This window comes from Microcebus murinus, chromosome 1, assembly GCF_040939455.1.
Source record: "Microcebus murinus isolate Inina chromosome 1, M.murinus_Inina_mat1.0, whole genome shotgun sequence".
Taxonomy (NCBI): Eukaryota; Metazoa; Chordata; class Mammalia; order Primates; family Cheirogaleidae; genus Microcebus; species Microcebus murinus.
The window spans coordinates 159,770,231-159,789,839 of NC_134104.1; the positions used below are offsets into that span (position 1 = coordinate 159,770,231).

Below are 19,609 nucleotides of genomic sequence, written 5' to 3' on the forward strand. Positions count from 1 at the left end.
CACACACACCCTCAGTTTTCTTTCTGATTCCATAGCAGTCTTGGCCCGGCCAGCTGTGGTCTAGAAGACAGGTGGACAACTATACTATGAGGTTATATATGAGCCCTACCATGTAAGGAAACCAAAGATTTTCTGTTTGTTTAAATGTAGCAATAAGATCAATACCAGAAGCCACAGTAACTGAAGAATGGTAGCCAGCCCGCATGGACACTCCTGCTCCGGCCCGCACAAATTATGTGTTCATCTCTGCTCTGTTTGCCTGTCTCTGTCTTTCCCCTACCCCCGTTACCAGCAGCCCACTCAGCGCATAGTAGGGACTCAGTAGACAGCCAAGTAAAGGGATCCTCCCAAACCGCTGTTTTCATTGTCACTTACTTTGGGTTCTTGTGAAGGATCTAAGTAGCCTGTGAGCTTCCCCTGGAAAAGTGGTGTCTGCGCGGGGCGACAGCCCACCCCGGCCATGGTTCTCAAGCACGGCTGGGAACAGCCAGCTGCCAGCAGTGCGCCTGCCTAGCGCAGGCTGGGAGTCCTCACTCAAACCCCATTTGTCTCCTCCCAAGCCCAGCCATATAATCGAATCCTTATTATAGACGGACAGTGCCTCCGATCTGGCCAAGACTGCCAGGTTAGGCGGCGGATGTGAGCGTGGGCCGTGGCCAGCGCGGGGAGGCGGAGCAGGCGCACTTACGGCCACTGAGGCTGTCTGCCCTGCAGCCAGAGGAAGAAGTGGGCTTCTCTGAAGCACAATACCAATATTTTTCTAATTTGTCCAATAAAATCTTTCCCCTGAACTTAATGTTTGGCTTGATTTTATCCAGTATTTTCTTTAATCTTGTATGATTTGGGTGTGAATCATGAAGTGTCTCCAAAAACAGCTCAGACATAGGAGCCTTACTCAGCAGACTCGCTTTGGTTTAATTGGCAAAGCTGCTAAAGTAATACTCTTCTGTGATAACTGGGCTCTCCTTAGTCCTCCTTCAAGGGGTTCTCAGACACTCCGTCCTTGCCACCAGCTTGTGACTTCCTGACTGACTGACTGTCGTTGGTTCAACAAGCGTTGGCCATGTGGCAGGTGTGGCCTGGTGCTGGGGTAGACAGGAGGCTGATGTGCTGTCTTCAGGGGCAGGGGCAAGCTTCTGTTCTCAGGGGGGAATGGACCAGCAGTGCAGCAAGAGTGATTAAATGCTCTTAACTCGAGAAATTCTTTTTGAGTAGTTACCACACACTTGGGAAATTTTTTTCTTGTTCTTTACCACTCTAACATTAAAGCTAAAAGTATTTTAAGGTATAGTTACTGTCTACATTTCATTTTCTTGCTCTTTATTTTTCCTTTGTCTTTGAGAGCTATAGGATTTTTCTTCAAATATAGAGCCCTGAATGTATCTCCTTTTCTTTGCCCAACAGGGGACTGAGAGACGTAGGGTGTGCAGGTGCCACCTTTAACATGATCTGTATTTTGGTAGAGATTTTGGCCATCCATCTCTCCCTTCCTTTTAGAAGAGAGAGACGTCTGAGTTGATTTCCTTCCCCTGAGGAGGCCTAGCAATGTGGGCCTGGTCGAACCCCTACAGAACACAGAGAAGGTTCCCTTTCTGCAGCCAGGGCAATGGCAGGGCTCCACAGAGAAGCCTTGGGCAGGCAAAATTTAGGACTCATTTCCATGAAGCCTGTGTTGAAATCTGCCAAAAGCTGTTTGCTCTGTGTCTACAAACCCAGGCAATGGGGAAGCATGCTGGAGAGTGTTTATTCTGGATGAAGATTTGCCAGTCACTGTGCGTGGTGGTGGATGAGACTAGACATAGGAATGATGGAGAGAAACTCACTTTTATTCCTTCAATGTTGGGTGATGTCCACTATGTTCTAGGCCTGTGCAAGCTGCTTGGAGAGGTCACAGAGGTGTGCCCTGCCTCAAAGAAGTCAAACTCTAACAGCATGGATAAGATGTACATATAAGTAACTATAGCCACTAGGGAAGATTCACTTTTTGTTTGTTTCTTATGGTTGTTTTGGTCTTAGTATGTTTTTCTAACATTCACTGAATCTTTTTTATGGGACAGGAATGATTCTAAGTGTTTATGTGTGTTAGGTCTTTTAATCATTAACTAATTGAGTAACAAGCCTAGAATGCAGGTTCCTTAGAAAGTCACAGAGGTGTAAGGGAAGGATGAAGATAGGGGAGGGGGGGGGATGCACCTAGAGGCAGCCTGGAGTTGGGGTGTAGATAAGTGTGAGTATAAGGCTGAGGAGCTGGGGTTCTCTAGAAGGAAGGCAGACATCCCATGTTACAGATGGGGAGCCGGGGCACCAAGAGATAAGGGGACTTCCCCAAAATCACACAGCTAGGAAGTGCCAGGACCTGGAGCCCTAACCCCGATCAGATTAGATGTGCCATAATCTTTGGAATCTGGTGGGTATCTTACACTTATAGCACTTCTCAATTCAGACTAGCCACATTTCCATGTGGCTGTGGCCACCATAAGGGACAGTACAGGTCTAGAGTGTGACCGGCATTCCGGACTCTTCTAGATAGAAGGGATTATAGGACCTCCTAAAGTGTTCTAGCATGCAGAGTTCTAACATGCCACCAACCTTTCCCTGTGTCCCTCTGGACTGTCCTGCCCACCCTCAGTGCTGACTCTGCTTCTTTATTCTCAGGGATGCCTGGGCAGTTCGCTTTTGGATGCCCTGTTTACTAATGCACATGGCCCTGGTAGAAGGTTATTGAATCCATGGATTGACATGGGCACATGCTAATAAATGTAAATTTTCTCACACTCTCATCATCTGTATGAAACTAAGTAGACATCCCTATGGACACATATGAATATGTATTAAATCCTAATTAGAGAGCACATACCAAACACCAGTCTAAATAAGAATTTAAGAGGTGGAGGCTCTGCTAGAGTCCTTGTATAAGCCCGGCTGACCTAAATCGAGCAATAGAGCCATGGGAGAGTCTGTGCAGTTTCAGAGAGCTTGGACGTGGAGTTTAAATGGGATGTCTACACAACTATGCAGTTCTACAACTGAGGGAAGCGTGGTCTTTTGGTCCATTGCTCAGAAGCCCCAAGCTGTGCTGCCCCGCATTCTTGTGCTTGTTCCCCTGTGCCTGGAATCTTGTCTCCAGTATACCTGTAACTGGCTTTTTCTCACTCTCCCTATCCCAGCTCAGATGTTACCTCAGAGAAGTGTCCCTGCTTCTGCCCAAAAGGGCCACGCTCCTCCTCTGTCTGTCTCCATCACGTCCCTGCTTTAGTTTCCTTGGGTCACATACCACTTCTAGAAAATGTCTATGTGTTCAACTTCTCCCCTGTTGTCCCTTGTGAATAGCTGGGACTTTTACACAAAGCGGGTAGTCAGTAAGTATTTGATGGATTATCTTGAGGATGCTGGAATGATGTGATGATTAGATGTCGTACCAGTGTCTTACGATACATGAGAAGTGCAGGTGACACACATTCGTTCACCAGACATTTATGGAGCCCTTGCTGCAAGGGGTGCAGAGACCGGAGCGTGGCTGGTCAGGCTCTCCTTTCTCCCTGCCCTGCCTGCCCTCCTGCATGCCTGCACGCCGGCACCAGATGTCCTGAAGCCAGGCACTGTGCCAGGCACCAGAGAAGAGGAAGCAGGTGGGAGAACATCTCTACCTGCAAGAAGCTCATGGCACAAACAAAGAGTTCCCTGATGGCGAGAGACCAAGAAGAGCTCCGGGCTCACAGAGCAAGCACCTGCTTTTCTTGAGGAAGGGCGCCCTGAGACGCAGGAGGGCTTCCCAGCGGAGGGGGCACCCCATCCAGGGTCCACGCCGGGAGACGTATTCCCACTCTGCAGGGCCCCCAGGACCGCTGGCTGCAGGCTGCACCAGGCAGGCCACGTGGTCCGCGGGATCAGGGCCTTTCGCAGGTCCCCCGGCGGGCGCAGGTCCCCCGACGGGCGCAGGTCCCCCGACGGGCACAGGTTCCCGGGCGGGCGCAGGTCCCAGGCGGGCGCAGGTTCCCGGCGGGCGCAGGTCCCCAGGCTGGCGCAGGTCCCCAGGCGCAGGTTCCCGGCGGGCGCAGGTCCCCCGGGGGACGCAGGTCCCCAGGCGGGCGCAGGTCCCAGGCGGGCTCAGGTCCCCCAGTGGGCGCAGGTCCCCGGCGGGCGCAGGGCCCCTTCGCCGCCGCCTCCGCGCCAGGGCTGCGCGGGCCTGGGCGGGCGAGCGGCCGGCAGGTGGCGCGCGCGCCCCGCGCTCGGAGCCGCCGGGCAGGACGGCCGCCCTGAGTCTGAGAGTGACGGCCCAGGGAGCAGCTGCGGTGGGATGTGCCGCCAGAGACAAAACGAGGCTGCGTGACGCCCCCCGCCCCAGTCGCGAGCCTGTTCTCGCTGAAAAATGTCGTCTGGCAAAAGAGAGCGCAGAGCCTCGCTGGGCGGGTCTGCGCGCTGGCGGGGGAGGCTGGGGGAGAGGCTGGCGGGGGAGGCTGGGGGAGAGGCTGGCGGGGGAGGCTTGCGCGCCGAGCTGAGCTGGGGAGAGCGAGCCGCGGGCTGCCTGTCTGCAGGGGGCTGCGCTCGTTCTGCCGGCCTCAGGGAGCCAGCCCGGCCGGCCCACGTTCAGGACTAGGTTGCGCTTGCACACCCGGTAGGGCGGGTTGGGTGGGTGGTTTCCAGCGTGCGCAGAGCAGCTCGCGAGTCCCCGACCGCGGCACACCGGGCACGCAGTGAGGCAGCCTCGCCTAGGGTGGTGGGCCCGGCCCTGCCTGGGCTCCCGGACGCCTTGCCCGGAGCTCTCATCACGGCCGCATGGGTGCCTAGCCCGGAGAGGTGCCTACAGGTAAAGATGGTCCATAGATAATAGAATTTTTTTAATAAAGTTAATTACATAAATATGTGAAGGAGAAAAAAGATGTTCTGTGATACATCAAGGAACACATCAATGAGAAAGTCAATTTGAGTCAGTCTTCAGGAAAAAAGAAAAAGATAACTACAGACAATGTACTTTTTTTTAACAATATTAACCTTATCCAATTGAGAGAACTTCCTTAATTCTGGAGCTGTGTTCTTGGGGTCTTTGACAAAATGCCAGGTTGGGCTGGGGAGCCTCCCTCAGCCTCTGGAGACAACAGCCCCGCCAGTCCCCGGACACGGCCCGCCCTGGCTGCGGCTGGGGCTTGCTGAGTGGGGCCTTCGTTCTCTGGCTCTCGCACCTGCTCCGGCCTCTGCCCTGCCCTGCAGAGTGTAGGAAAGGCCCCCACTGTCTCCAGCTCGAGGGCACCACGCTGCTGCTTGCCGTGCCCTCACCCTGACAGGCCTCCTCAGTGGCCTGCTAGCCCTCCTCAGGCGGCCAGCTCACTGCACCGTGTGCTTCCTGCTGGGCACTGACTGGTACAGAGGTGAGAATAGATGAAAGGTTTGTGCTCTTAATTATTACGCTTCCAGGAAAGAGAGAAAGAAGGAAGAAAGGAAAGAAGGAAGAATGAAAAGGAAAGGGAAGAAAAGGAAGGAGGGAGGGCAGAAGGAGGGAAAATAGGAAGCAAAGGCAGGAAGGAGAGAGGAAAAAGGAAGGTGCTAGAGACTCTCTATCAGTTGCTTCATATATTAATATTTGTTTATTCATTATTAATCCATTTATTTATTTCTCTCCCATTGTAGTGGGAGTAGAGAATTTCATATACCCGTCCAATAAAGTCCCGTTTTGCTTAAGAGGTTAAGATTTGTTATCTCTTGCTTATAACCAGAGCAGCCTGACTGATACAGCCATGAAATCCCAAGGTCTGGGAACCACTGTGGGGTGTGGCCTGGCCTCTGCTCTCAAGGAGACTCCAGTCTGACACTGCCCCTGCCACACTCTTTTATAGAAACTTCTTCCTCTCAGCCCTATCCCCACCCTAGAGTAGTCTGTCTGCATCCCACTGGGATTTTGCATGAGCCTTTGAGTTTGGATTCCCCGCTACCTTGCAGAAATCTCTAGATGCATCCGCACTGCAGGACAGTGGCTGAAGACACTGATTGAGACTGTGTTTGTTCACCCTTGTATATCCAGGGCCTGGTGAGGTACTTGGCAAAGAGGGTGGAGTGAGAAGTGGATGGAGAGAGGAGATCCACGTACAGGAATGGAGCACACAGTGAAAGAGTCTGTTCTCGAGCACCAGGGTGAAAGTACTGACAAGAGGTAGACGTGACGAGAGGCCTGGTGTCTAGCCGGGGACTGGGTAGCTGGGAAAGCCTGCGGGGGAGCTGGTTGCAGCGTGTAAGCTTGAGGCCTCACCAGCACGGCTGGGAGCAGCAGAAGGCCCTCAGACAACTGTGTGATAACTTGTTCACTCCTGTGCTACTGGAGCCCTCCTCTTCCTCCTCCTTCCTTCCCCGCCTCTCTCCCTCCTTTCCTTTATTCCTTCAGAAGGCATATATTTATTGAATACCTATCATGTGCCAAGGATCTAGTGATAAAATAAGGCAAATAAGGCTCACAGCTGCCAGCACCTGGGTGAACTTTCTCTGCTTTCTGCAGCCCTCTCTTCCCAGGCATCCAACAGACCAGACGTGACAAAGAATTAGCATCCCCTCAACCAAAGACTGGTGAGCGCTGGCCCCTCTCAGGTGGGACACCTCCGAGGTGCGTGTCTTACACAGGCTCCCAGCGTTCCCCATTGGGATTGAGCTGCAGGTGCCCACAGTGGTACTGTCCCTGATGGTGCACCCTGTGTTGCCTCCCGTCTCGGAAGCACTTTGCCATGTCCCTGCAGGTATCTCCTGGGACCCCTGTCAAATAAAAGCTTTGCGCTCCAATCCTGTTCTCAGGGTTTGCGTCTGAGACAACTCAAGCCAGTGAGCTGATAGTTAATATTTATCTGCAAAAATCGATTTGCTATATACCAGAGCTTCAAATATAGTTTTGAGTGCACCTACATAGACTTTTATGTTAGCACGATGGCACTGGGCAAGTTGTCCCTTCTATTTCAGGCCCCTGAGCATGTATTCCCATCCCACCAGCCTGCTTGGAAAATCCACATTCGTTTTTGGAAGTACCAGGGAGCATTGGCTTGATGCTATTAATAATCGAGAGTAGGCACTTCTAGGAAATTTGGTTTAGAGATAGGATTCTCTGCTGCTTTATGGTTTGGAGAAAGGATTTGATGAGGAAAAGCCTTTTCTTTTCACTGGACACACTCTGACCTTTGTTTTACTAGATTAATTTCATATCTAGAATGCCCTATCTTGGATGATGAATTAGCAATAAAAACCTCATCAAAATGTAATTACAGGCAATGTGTTGAATAATGATCTCTTAAAAATTCCTATAGATTTGTCTGCACCTCCTTCCCCTTGTGGGGAAATGAGCCTCAGCTGCTAGCTACTAGCCCCAGCTCAGGAATGCAAACCCAGCCCTATTGTGAAGCTGAGATGTGAGTGCTGGCTTCTGTCATTGCCCAGTGTCATGTAATTGATCAATTGCCTTTCTCCATGTGATGCACATCTTTATATAATTTAAAGGCCCATCTCCACGGGGGAGGGGGAATAGGAATACACAGGAAGTGGAAGCTCAAGGCAGAATGAAACCCTGGCCTCCTCCATCTGTAGCAGCCTGCTGTGGGGGCAGAGAGTTATTATTAAAATGTTAACTGCCCAGACAATAGCAGGCAGACCAGCATGGAGAGAGCCTGAGAGCAAGCATGAACGCTTTCCCAACTGCAAATTCCAGGAAAGTTTGTTCCTCCTTAAAATAGGAAACAGAGCCATCTGCCTCTTAGGGGAGACTGCTTAAGTGATGTTTGGCTTTCCCAAGGAGCCCAGCTTGTTTCTCTCCAGGGCGCTGGACTTGGACTGGGAGGTAACCTAGCCTTACCCTAACTCTGTTGAGAGGCCCTGTAAAACCCTACAGCTGGATCTGACAGCAGAATGTTCAAATGATCACAACCGGGTGAATGCCCACACTCATTTGAATAACTGAAGAATTCAATCATTTGAATGCCAATGATTATTCCTCTGGGAGTTTACATTTTAGAAAGACCTTCCATCTGAATCCCCATGAGAGCATTAAATTGCTATCTAATTAGCAGTCCCAAATTATATATATTTAAAAGATAATTAAAGGTTTGAAGGCTGTTGGAATAACTGGTTATACATTTAAATGAATCACTAGAAATTTGTTAGTAATGTGTGGAGTTTTCTTTTTTTCCTTGCTTCCCTCTTTGAAGTTCAGTAGACCCAACCTCACTGGGTTAAGTCTGGTAGCGGTAAGATAAAGGCAGATGTTTTTAATTATTGCAACTCAAACCTCCAAATAATTATAAGCAGCTGTCATTTTTACATAATCCTAAATGATAAGACCCAAAGAATGCAAATAAAATGTTGAGACCATGGGCTTCAGGGCACTGTAGCTTAATCGCTGTGACACCACTGCACTGGCCATTGCTTGCACTTCACTGAGCCGGCTGCTCTAACCATTGCGCTCTTTGCTCGGTGTGCATAATAACGTGACAGGCACATGTATTTCCAGATACACCTCCCAGGTGCCACTTCTCATTCTCTATGGATGTTTGCTAGGCAAAGGGAAAACTAATGCATTTGGAATACTGAGGAAAGAAAGTTTGGCTAAGCCTGGCAGGGCTTTTGCTGAAAGTTCCTGTCAGCCTCGATTGCCTTTTTCTCCTTGTGATTGCTGGCCCCAGTGACCCTCCCTTTGTTAATGGCATGATAGGGTTGTGCCTGGTAGCGTTTCTTTGGCCTATGTCTAGGGTTTTCATTGGCCTGGCCACTTTTGTGCACCAGCTGGCCAGGGTCAGAAATCCCAAATGACTGACCTGCCACCTCCAACCCAGGAGGCTCTGGGTTCAGGTCTTAAATTCAGCATTTTCTACGCCTGTCTTTCCTTGGAAGGGCGAGGGCCTCCTGAGGACCAGATCAGGGGGACACGTACCACGGTCACAAGAGCTTCTCTCCTTTGGACCGAATGACTACAAAACCAAAGTCCTCAAGACCAAGGTCCACAATTCACCCCAAGCAGAGCTGAAGCCAGACTACAAGAGACAAATCTAGAACATCAGCTAAAAGGCACACACACACACACACACACACACACACACACACACACATTCCAAATTAAATCAAAAGCCTCAGCTAAGGAGAGCTCAAGTCAGATATAAACTGAGACAGGGACCTGGCTTGGCAGAAATGTGGCCAAGCAGAAAGAACTGCCCAATAAGCTCAGCTTAATTTCATGGGATGGTAACTATAAACAGGTGAAGAAGGAGAGAAATCAGAGCGAAGGTTCGCCTGGAACATTCAGAAGCCGACAGGCGTCACGGAGTGCTGCCGCCTCTCCCTAGGGAAGAAATGTAGGGATTTCAGAAACATATTAGAACCAGTTAAAATATTCTGATTTTCTCAAATGCCTGATTCCCCCAAAAGGCCTCTCTGGAGTTTCTAGTTTCTAGCTACACTCCAGGTAGAGCAACGGGTAGTAACTGGGAGGGGGAGGCATTTATCTGACTGCTAGGACAGCTGCAGGTTTGATGTTAATGTGGGCTGGACTCCCCTTAAATGAAGCCCGTGTTCCTCCAGGCTCAAATACAACTATAAATATGATGTTTGTGTGTTTTTATTTATTTATTTTATAAATTTTTGAGAGTCAGTAACTTAAACTCAGCCATGTTCGGGGTGGAATTCCAGGGAGCTGGTTGGTGACTGCCACAGGTCACCTTGCTGTCACCCTCAGGACACATCTCAGGCAGGCTCCGGCAGCAGCCTCAGCACAGCACCGGAAGCTCACTGGCACTGTTCCCTGGAGCGGCACAGTCCGTGAGGGCAGATGTCTGGGGTCAAACCTCAGCCCTGCCACGATGAGCTGTGTGGCCTTGGACAAGTCACTTCACCTCCCTGACCTGAGTTTCCTCCACTGAAAAATAAGGACAAAAACAGTGCCTCGTATGACGTCACGATGAGGGCTGGATGAGCTCATGTCAACAGAACGCCCACAACAGGCCCGCACACGGGCAGTGTGGCGCGTGTTCATTCGACGCACACACGCACTGACCTGTGCGTTCCCTCAGCCCCCTCACTCGTCTCGCCCACTCTCGGGGACCTGCTCTTTGCCAGGCACAGCCGCAGGCGCTACAGTTCCAATGACGGACATGAAATAGGCTCTCTGCCAAAGCTGCTCAGGACCTGTGGGTGACGGTCTGCAGTGCAGTGTGCTGGGCGTGGAGACGGGGCCGCTGCAGGAGGCTGAGGGGAGCACGGGAAGGACTCGGCCCGAGCCCCCTGGACAGGCCAGCACAGGCCTCCCAGAGGAAGTCCTGAGGGCTCAGCAGGGATTGGCCACTGGACTGTGAGTTGGGGTGAAGGGCGTTCAGAGCACAGGGGGTGGCATGTGCAGAGAGGCCTGAAGGGGAGGGCAATGGCGTTTTTAGCAGCCAGCTCGGTCCAGCTGGGGAGTGCAGTGAGAGGCATAGTGGTGAGACAGAAGCCAGAGCAGCCAGCGAGGCCACATGGCAGGACTCGTGGATGCTGGACACATCCTCCAGGGGATGAGGAGCTACAAGGATTCCAGGCCAAGCAGCAATCTGATCTGATTTGGATCTGGAAGAACCCCTCTGGCTGGGCCTTGGGGCATGGATTGGAGGAGATGGAGTTCAGGCAGGGAGACTGCTCAGGGGACACTTGCCCTCATCAAAGGCAGGGGTATCACAGTGCTGACACTAAGCTGGTGTCAAGATCATTGTGATTTGATTTTAAGAGACACTTAGAAGCAATGGACGTGGTAGTTTGATGGGCCCTGGTCGATTTTCCTGGTCCACTGGCCTCTTTCTCTGATTACACTCACCCATTCCAGCCCCTGCCTATGTTTCCAAGGTCACAGGCCAGGAAATAGAAGACCCAGAGAAGTCAGTGAACCTGGCAGGGACCTTTGGTTGTCGTATGAGTCATGAAACACATCAGAAGTCTCCTGTGCTTGTTCAGACCAGCATGCATCCAGAAGCATTTTTCAGACATATCACTGTAATTGGGAATTGCACACATGTAAAACAAAACTAAATATTTTGCTGGGTTGCCAGTCCAGTGCAGTGGATGGACTGAAAGTGGATGGGAACCTGCTCAGTTTGGTGATCAGGACATGGCCAGGCTTAGAGCACATGTTTAGACAAGGAGGCCACATGCATGTTTGTGACGCAAAGCACTATACCCTCCACGTGGTACAGAACAAGGGCCACCCCAGCCGAGAAAGGAGAGAGTCCCCGGCTGGAAGGATCTGGGAAAACTTCAGGGAAGAGGTGGCCACAAAGGTGGAGACCTCCATGTTTTCTCTCCTTTCACAAATATCTCTAACAACTTTTAGCAGGAAAAGCAAAATAATAAAATAAAATAAAGCTATTATGCTAAGTATCTCCCTAAATAAAATTATACACACACACACACACACAATCACACAGCTAATAAAGGCTCAGCATTCTGACCTAGGCTGGTACTATTACAGGCATAAATTAGGTAAGGGCAGATGTTTTGGAAGGAAGGATTTCTTTCCCTCTTTCCTGTACCCCTCTGTTTACTTCACTTGGAAATTAATTCCCAGCTTCCTGTCCTGTATGTCATTTAGCATGAAAACCTGGCCTTGAGCAGTTGAGGGCTCTTTTTGTTCTGACAGCCATCCTCCCTGAGCTGAGACAGTAAGACTCGAGTTGGGGAGAGGCACTGCACATGGGGTGACCAGGATTTGAGTGTGGGCCCGGAGGATTACTGACTGCAGGAGGAAAACCAACAACACAGAGAACTAGCTCTGCAGTGAGTGGTTAGCTGCATCAGCATCTGAAAGCTCACACGTTCTGTTAGTGTTGATGGATACTATTTTCAGATTTTACCTGGGTGAATAAGGAAAGTCACTGTGTTTGCAGTTTCAAAACTAGAATGAATTGGTTGTGCCCGGATGGAATCCCACATTCACAAAGGTTTGGTGGTTCCACATTCCCAGGGGTCTTTTGCTGTGTTAACTGCTCAAAGGGATAGTGCCAAATGAAGCTCTGTAAATTTAAAAAGAAAAAGAAGTTACTTGTCAAATGTCATGGGCGTACTTTCACATTATGGAGGTCCTCTTTTTATCCTAGGTATTCCCTCCTAATCACACAGCAGTATCTGAAAACTTTCATGGCATTGGCTTTGGAATAAGGTGCATATCCATGCTCCGGAACTCCATGCAACTCTATTTGAAACTTTGAAATTTATTCTGAAGGCTGCCTTGTGTCTAACTTCCATCCAGTAGACTTCAGAGAGGGTTTTGCCTTAAAGTGCTGGGACTCAGGGTGGAGATGCCCCCAGGCGCCCACTTGCATCTGTATTTTGCATGCAGCCCCCAGGTTCTTCCTTCTTCTCTACTGAAGAAGAGCTGCGCTCTTTTCTCTGAGCATCAGAGGCCTGGAGTTACCACTCTCCCTCCCTGCGTTCAGAGTCCCCCTTTCTCTGCTAGCTTTGCTAGCACAAAAGCTTCTTCTGGTCCCAACCACTCCTCATGATTTTAGCTTCTATGACTAGTTTGCTAAGACAAGATCAGCAGCTTTGTCAGAATTGGAATTTGAATCCAGCCTTGGTGCATTAAATCATGTTAGACCCATCAATACAAAACGCGGTGGTGGGCTAGGCCCCTGCTCCCCACACGCAGCGTGGGACTCAGGGCTACTCAGAGGACACTGATTAAGATAAAGGTCATTTGGGTTTTCAAAGCGGCCTGTTAATTGTTGTTTTTTAAAAAAATAGCAAAGCTGTTTTAGTTTTACAGCGATCAAAAGGATTTTGTAATCATACATAGAACTTTTCATCTTCGAGACATTTAAAAACATTAATTAATAAGAGCAAGGCAGCTTTTAGAAAAAGGAAAAGGCTCCTTGTCTGGACATGCCCTGTTGCCTCTCCCACCTTCCTGCGGGGCCTGGCCACACCCGCAGGCCCTGCCGGTATCTGGGCGGCCCATCTTCCCCTGGCGTGCAGGATTGCATCTCTGAGTGCTGGCTACTCGGAATTTCTCTCCTGGCATGATGTCTGCGTCATCCCATTGTGTGTCTTGTCTAGAGAAGTCTGGGCTATTACAGTCACACAACCAAAGGGATCAGTACAATTTTGGCGGAAATCCTAGCTAAATGATATCTTCCGGTATACAAAGATTCCCTGAGGCCCAGAGATGGATGTTGGTGAAATTAAATAAGATATTGTAAATTGGGCATGCGGCATAATACTTCGCTCACTGCAGTTACCCCATATATCGTACTCATTCTTAATCTAAAACTGATTCTTGCACCCGTGGCCATTAAAGCCAGTTTCCGGGCAGCCCGAATGAGTTGGCTCTTAGCAGAGACATAACCGGGCTGGTGGGGTTTGACTTCTAGTGTGGTTCTGCAGCCACGAAAGGGCCTGCAGTGTCCAGTCCCGCCAGGAGCTGCCATCTGCACTGCGGACCTGTGAGGCCAGGAGGAGGCCACACCAGTAGAGGCCGTGCAGGGGCCAGTGGAGTCTGCAGGCTCAGAAAGGAGGCCCAGTGAGTCTGAACCTCCATGCCACTGCCTCTAGCCACAGCATGACGTACAGTGCTTGGTACAGAGCCTGGCACCTGGGACAGTCGCCCTCCCTGAGGAATGATGGGAGGTGAGGGGGAAGCTGACCTGCAGGAAAAAAAAAAATCCCTTTTTTATTGCTTTTTAAAGGCAGACGCTTGGAAAGCAGAACAGATCGGCCTCATTGAAAGACAATGAACTTTGAAAACTGAAAACAGTTACTGCTTCAAGGTCCTTTCACCCTTTATGGAAGAGAAGGGCGTGGCAGGTGCCGATCCCGCTCTGCGGCAGTGAGGGGGGTGTTCTTTGCACTTTGGGCACTTCTCATTATTTTCCAAATTGAGCAGTTGTAACATGGGTGACAGAGAACAAATAAGAAAACAGGAACACTCAAGCCCTTTAGATTTGACACTGGTGGCCCTGCCACAGACCCCAGGGGAGCAGTGGCTGACAGAGCTCACCGGGGCTCCCTTTCCCTGGGGCCACCTCCTCTGAGTCTGTCACCTTCAGAGATGTCCATTTGCACCTGGCAAGGCAGAGTCCAACTTTTCCAAATCCCAGGGGAAGAGGCGGTCACTGTGACGCAGGCCCACCTGGCCTTCGCCTTGACTTTAGGAAGAGCGGGCGGCACCAGGTGAGGTTGAGTGGCCTCTTTGAAGGCGAGGACTGGTAACAAACAGTGGTGGGTCAGGAGCCCTGTGCCCTGGGAGGAGCTTGCTCCCTAGGGCGAGCTCCGAGAGGGGGGCCAGTGGCGGCAGAGCCTCAGTGCCTGCGAGCACGCACGTCTTCAGACCACGCTGGCAGGACGCACAGTGTGCTGGGCTCGGTGCTCAGCCCTGTTACAGCCATTTGCTTCTCACGGCAGCCCTGCGCCGAGTGCGGCGCCTCCATCTCCCAGATGGGGCTCAGAGAAGTGCAGGGCCGCCCGGGCACACAGCACGGGGCCCTGACCAGAGCCGAGTAGGTCTCCAGCCCGCTGTTAGCCTCTCCTGGATGGGCTCCCGCCTCATGACCCGGTTCACCGTGGGGAATTGTCATGGCTACTGAGGCGGGGGCTTATCCCTCACAGGGGCCGCCCCCATGCTTTCCCAAGGTTTGCCTGTTCCTGGTGTCAAGCCTGAGAAGTATTAGATGCCCAACAGTATCTTGGGACGTGTAGGTGAGCAAATGAGTGAAGGAATGACGTGCCCAGCGGCCATTAGGCCCTGTCTCTTGTATGTGGAGGAGAAAAGCCATGCCTACATCCTTTCTCCTGAAACGGTTCCTTGAGCCGTGGAGACAAGAGGAGACACAGGACCTTGAAGGTCCTCACCAGCCGAGGCCGTGGCCGCCTGGGGAGAGAAACATCTGCCCCAGACAAGGGCTGGCTTCCAGCCCTAGCCACACCCTGTCTCCAGATGGCATTAGCTTCGGGCAGAGTTTCTGCAGTTGGGCCTCCCACCCCCATCTCCTTCCTTCCTGTTGGCAGCATGGAGCGGCTCGTGCATGTATCAGTTATTAGCCCCACGATATCTGTTCCACAGAGGTGCATGGGTATGTGTAGCTGATTTCCTCTGGCCTTTCCCAAAAGACTGCAGAAAAGCAAAGGCGTTTTTGTTTTCTTGAAGTCAACATAGCCGCCGCCACCCTGGCCCATGCTGTGCTGCTGCCGAATTTGGTCTGCGGGTCACAGGAGGGTGCTGAGCGTCTGCTAGGTACTGCTGGGGAGGCTCTGGCGCTTCAGGCAAGCCCCCATGGTTGCGGCTTGTTCCGCAGATGGGTGCCCTCTTGTCCATCCTTCTGGGCCGGGCGCTTGTCTGCCTGCTCGCCACATCTGGCCTTTATTTGAAGCTCCGCCTCGAAGTATTTCATAGTACAGAATATCTTTCCTTATTAAGTTCTGCCCCACATATTTTTTTCATAAAACAGGCACCAAAAGCTACAAACCTACCTGTGGCTCTCAACGTATCTGTTTATAAACCCTTGGAAACCATTTGCAATTCGTTAATCACATTTTCAAAGGAAGTTACAGATTATAGATACACTAACAAATGCCATATATGATGCCTAGGCCCCAGTAATTAGCTCCTCACGCAGAAGAAGAGGGAGTCCTGAAGCCTGGAGGCCTGGGATTTGTCCCCCGCCTAAACTGCGTGCAACAGAGGAGATCTGGCCTGGGGGTTGGAGACCGAGAGTTTAGTTCTTTCTTTTCTGTCACTGGGGGATGGGGCGAGGGGAGAGAGGCACACAGAGAGGAGACCAGCTGTGCTCAAACTGTGTATCTTGGTGAGCAGCGAGGCATTTTGTAAAGCACATGTTCCTGAAAGATTATGACAGTACCAAAGTTTGTGAATACTTCATGTAACATGTACTTTAAAAGGAGTTCTTTTTTATAAAAATAATAAAAGCACTAAATATATACAAGTTGGAAATCTGTTTACTATTTAGTGCTTGAAACCCAACTTAGCCTTTAAAAAAAAATCTTAAAAAGGGAAGGGGAATAAAATAATGTGGAGAGAATATATTGAAACATGAAACATAAAACATCCAAGGGCAGAAAGACTTCAGGAACAGCTTGATCCAGGTGTGTACACCATGTTTTCAGGGCTCTCTTCATATCTTTGCTCCACTTTCTCTGTGCTGGCTTCATTCTCAGAAAGACTCTCTCCAAGTAGTGGCAGAGGTGGCTATGAAGAGCTCCAAGCACATATCCTACCACTTTAGCAATGCCAGTACTGGAGAGCCCCTTTTCCTGGATAATCCGGGAAATCATCCCAGAGTGAGTCTCTTGCGTGTCATTTAAATTGACGTGGGTTATGTACCCATCTCTGAACCAGTCACTGTGTCCTGGAGTGATGTGGGCCTCCCTTACTGCTCAGGCCACATGCCCACCTCTGAACCAGGAATGGCTGAACATTCTTTACTGAGAGTGGGGTCCAGGGAGTTCCCTACAGGAAAATCAAGGTGACGACCCTGGAAAATGTGGGGAATGAGCAGTGGCAGTCTATAGCATGGGTGTCTTCCTAATGGAGCTCTGCTCTCTGGCCTTTTAACATGCTTTCTTAATGGGAGAAAGGAGAAAGTGGATTTAGGCTTAGTGTGCTAGAGTTGGCTCAGCTCTTGACTGGTTTATCTATGCAACATCCCACTGACTTTTCTTTCCTCACCCAAATTAATCATTCTGCTACATTACTACTTATATTCTAAAGGAGCATACCCATTAATAAAGATCCAAATGGGAGGTGTTGCAGACCCATTTCACATACCTGGTTAAGCAGACAGTGTGGAAGGGCATTCCTAAAATGGAATTCCAGAGGGAGTATCCCAGCCTCTATCTGTTTCTTTCAGTGAATTAAATCATAGAGACTTGCTGGAATATGGTAGTTCACAGACCAGTGTGCTGGGAAATCATCATTCCTTCACTCTCTAATCTCTCTGAGTTTCTTGAATATCTTTTTGGTGCAATGTACTGCATTTCTTGAGTGGTTATAAAAAAATGAGTAAAGGCAATTAGGAATGGTCAGAAGTCAAGGATTCTCTGCTGCTTCCAATTTTGCCAAATGTCAACTAAAAGGACGTAGGTTCTTTAGCAAAAATGTGAATTTTTCTGCCAGGAGAATCTTCTATCCCAACCCATAAGATACACACCAGGGAGAGACATATGATTGTGATTGACACCATCATCTTCAACAAACATCACTATAAAAAGAAATTTACAGTGCTTGAAATCACATGAGGCTTAGACCAGAAAATTTGGGCAGAGACTGGTGGTGGGTGGGGTGTCCTCCCCCATACTGGCCATATGAATTTATTTCACTTGTTATTTAATTTGTTATTTAACTTGTTGGAGCTCATTTTCCCATATGCCTAAAGGGCAATAAATTGACCTTACTGAAGCAGAATCAAGGGTGATAAACTACAAGTCCCTGAGAAAGAGTAAGGCATATTTCATTGATTTCATATCTTTAGTGTCTTGCAGGTGGTAAGTGTCTGATAAATATGGGTTGAGTAAATGAATAAAGAAGCACTTTGAAGTGACCGAAGAAAGAACTTCCCCCCAAAAGACAGTCAGTCATCCGGGACCTCTGTTACCTGTGCCAATGGCTCCTGAGTCCCGTTTTAGTAAGAACCATTACTGAGTGCCACTAGGCACCCCAGAAATTCATGCAGCCAAAACCTGAACTGCTACAGAACTGCTACAATTAAAGTCAGAACTGCTACAATTTCTTGGGCAGCCCTAATGCTCAGTCCAAACTGACTCTAGCTCCTCAGGGGGACAGACTCGAGTCTTGGCACCCGAGGTCCTCCTCCCCTGCCACTCGTCCCCACCGCAGGGCAAGGCACCGCTGCTGACAGCCCCACTGGCCTCGTTCCTGCTCCTCCTGCCCAGCCCGAGCCGCATCTCGCGAGGCCCAGGCTTCCGTGCACACAGGGACTTTCCGAAACAGGGCCCAACCGCGAACCCGCTGTCGCTTACAGCGGACCACCGAGGGGCCACTTCCTTTCCTCTTCATCTGAAGCGGATGTGATGTCATAAAACTGACGGGACCATCTGTTAACTGGACACCCAGGAGAAGGGAGTGGAGGTGCGGTTGTCTGGGTGGCGAGAGCCCGCTCGCCCTCGGAGGCAAGGCGCCTTCCCGGGAAGTGGGAAGTGGCGGGGCTCTCCATAGAAGTCGCAGTTTCCGAAATGCGGCTGATGGGAGAAAAGAGTGCAGGGAAAATACTCAACCCTGTCTGGTGCCACAGCTACCTGGGAGCTGCCCCGTCTGGCCACTGTCCCCTAGAACCTACTGGAGGCCAGTGTAGACTTACTTGGTTCAATGTATGGGCAGTGTTTTCCTCCTTCACACCCAGGGTGCCTTTAGCACCCGTCTCCACAGTAGCCAGTCAGTGCCCTAGATGGCAGCCTATGGTTCTGGGATCTTAAAACACTTAAACGGACCCAGTATCTCATTTCAAATTAAATCAAAAGATGACCCATCTAGAGAGAGAAGCGAAGAAGAAAACAGTATACATGAGTGTGTATTTTCCAACATGCTGTTAACCATATCTTATGACCTTCTAAAGGGGCTGCTTATGCCTAGTCTGCAGCAGAGGGCAGACTTTCCTGCATTATAAACCCCAACAACCAACAGTAAAGGTCTCAAGACATGAGAATGTCCAGACACAAGAACGTCCGGTCGATAAAATGGTAGGATTGCAGGGTGACTAACACCAGTGATTTAGGGGGAAAAGTAAAACCACTTCCCCAGCTCTGACTGCGCTTATCAGCTGTCCAAAGAAATGCCCTAACGGCTGGTCAATCCGGCAGTGACTCCCAGCACCCTCCTCCGCTCCAGGTAAAGCCGCCGTGCTCAGCTCAGTGACACTGTGCCTAATGCGATGCCAAATAGAAGGCTCTGTGTCTGCAAATGTCGCCGGGGTGCGGAGCCCGCCTTCACCGTGGAGACCAGCACTTCCGCTTCCTAGCCAAGGGTGTGGGGCAGGTGGAGGCGGAAGGTGGAGGAAGGAGAATTTTAAAGTATAGGGTGATGCGACTGGATTTTTGGTGAGCATGCAAAGCTGTTGTGTTGTGACGGAATACGTTTGAGGAGTTTGGAATGGAGGAGTAGAGTCTGCCCCTCTCGCACATACCCCACCCGAGGAAGGGACACGCGTTCTTTTGCAACTGGTGTTTTTAGACACAGAGTCCACTAGGTGAACTCAGTTCAAGCAGAGCTAACTTTTATACTGCCCTGGCTTGGAGCGAATGTTCACAGGCATCTGGCCTCAGCTTTCCTGTCACTGAAACGCCAAGGTCTGTCCCCTGCTGGGCGTCTCTGACGCCTGCCCGCTGCCGGCCATCCCTGCAGCAGCACTTGGTGGGGTGCATGCTGCCTGGCTGACGGCTTCATGGATCCTCTGTTTTCTTTTTTTTTCTCTCCATCCCCTGCTAGTACGAAGAAGGAAAGAAGCGAAGGAAACCTAACTACAGTAGCGTCGACCTCTCTGAGGTGGAGTGGGAAGACCGAGATGACGTGGTGAGTGATCTGTGTTCAAGCCTCGTGGAGAAGGCGCTCCACTGAACACACTTCTGTACCCGGAGGCTGCCCCAGGGTTGGCCAAGAGGCACACCA

General features: G+C 50.4%; 1 protein-coding gene across 3 annotated transcripts in view; it reads left to right on the plus strand.

Annotated features, from left to right (window-relative positions):
• Nucleotides 1–19,609, plus strand: part of CACNA2D3 (calcium voltage-gated channel auxiliary subunit alpha2delta 3) — an 859,261-nt gene that overhangs the window by 657,179 nt on the left and 182,473 nt on the right. For all 3 annotated transcript variants that reach the window (XM_020280385.2, XM_076008650.1, XM_076008655.1), the window contains one exon: nt 19,430–19,513. In XM_020280385.2, coding sequence (XP_020135974.1) covers nt 19,430–19,513 — 84 coding nt within the window. The remainder of the gene's footprint in view (nt 1–19,429; nt 19,514–19,609) is intronic.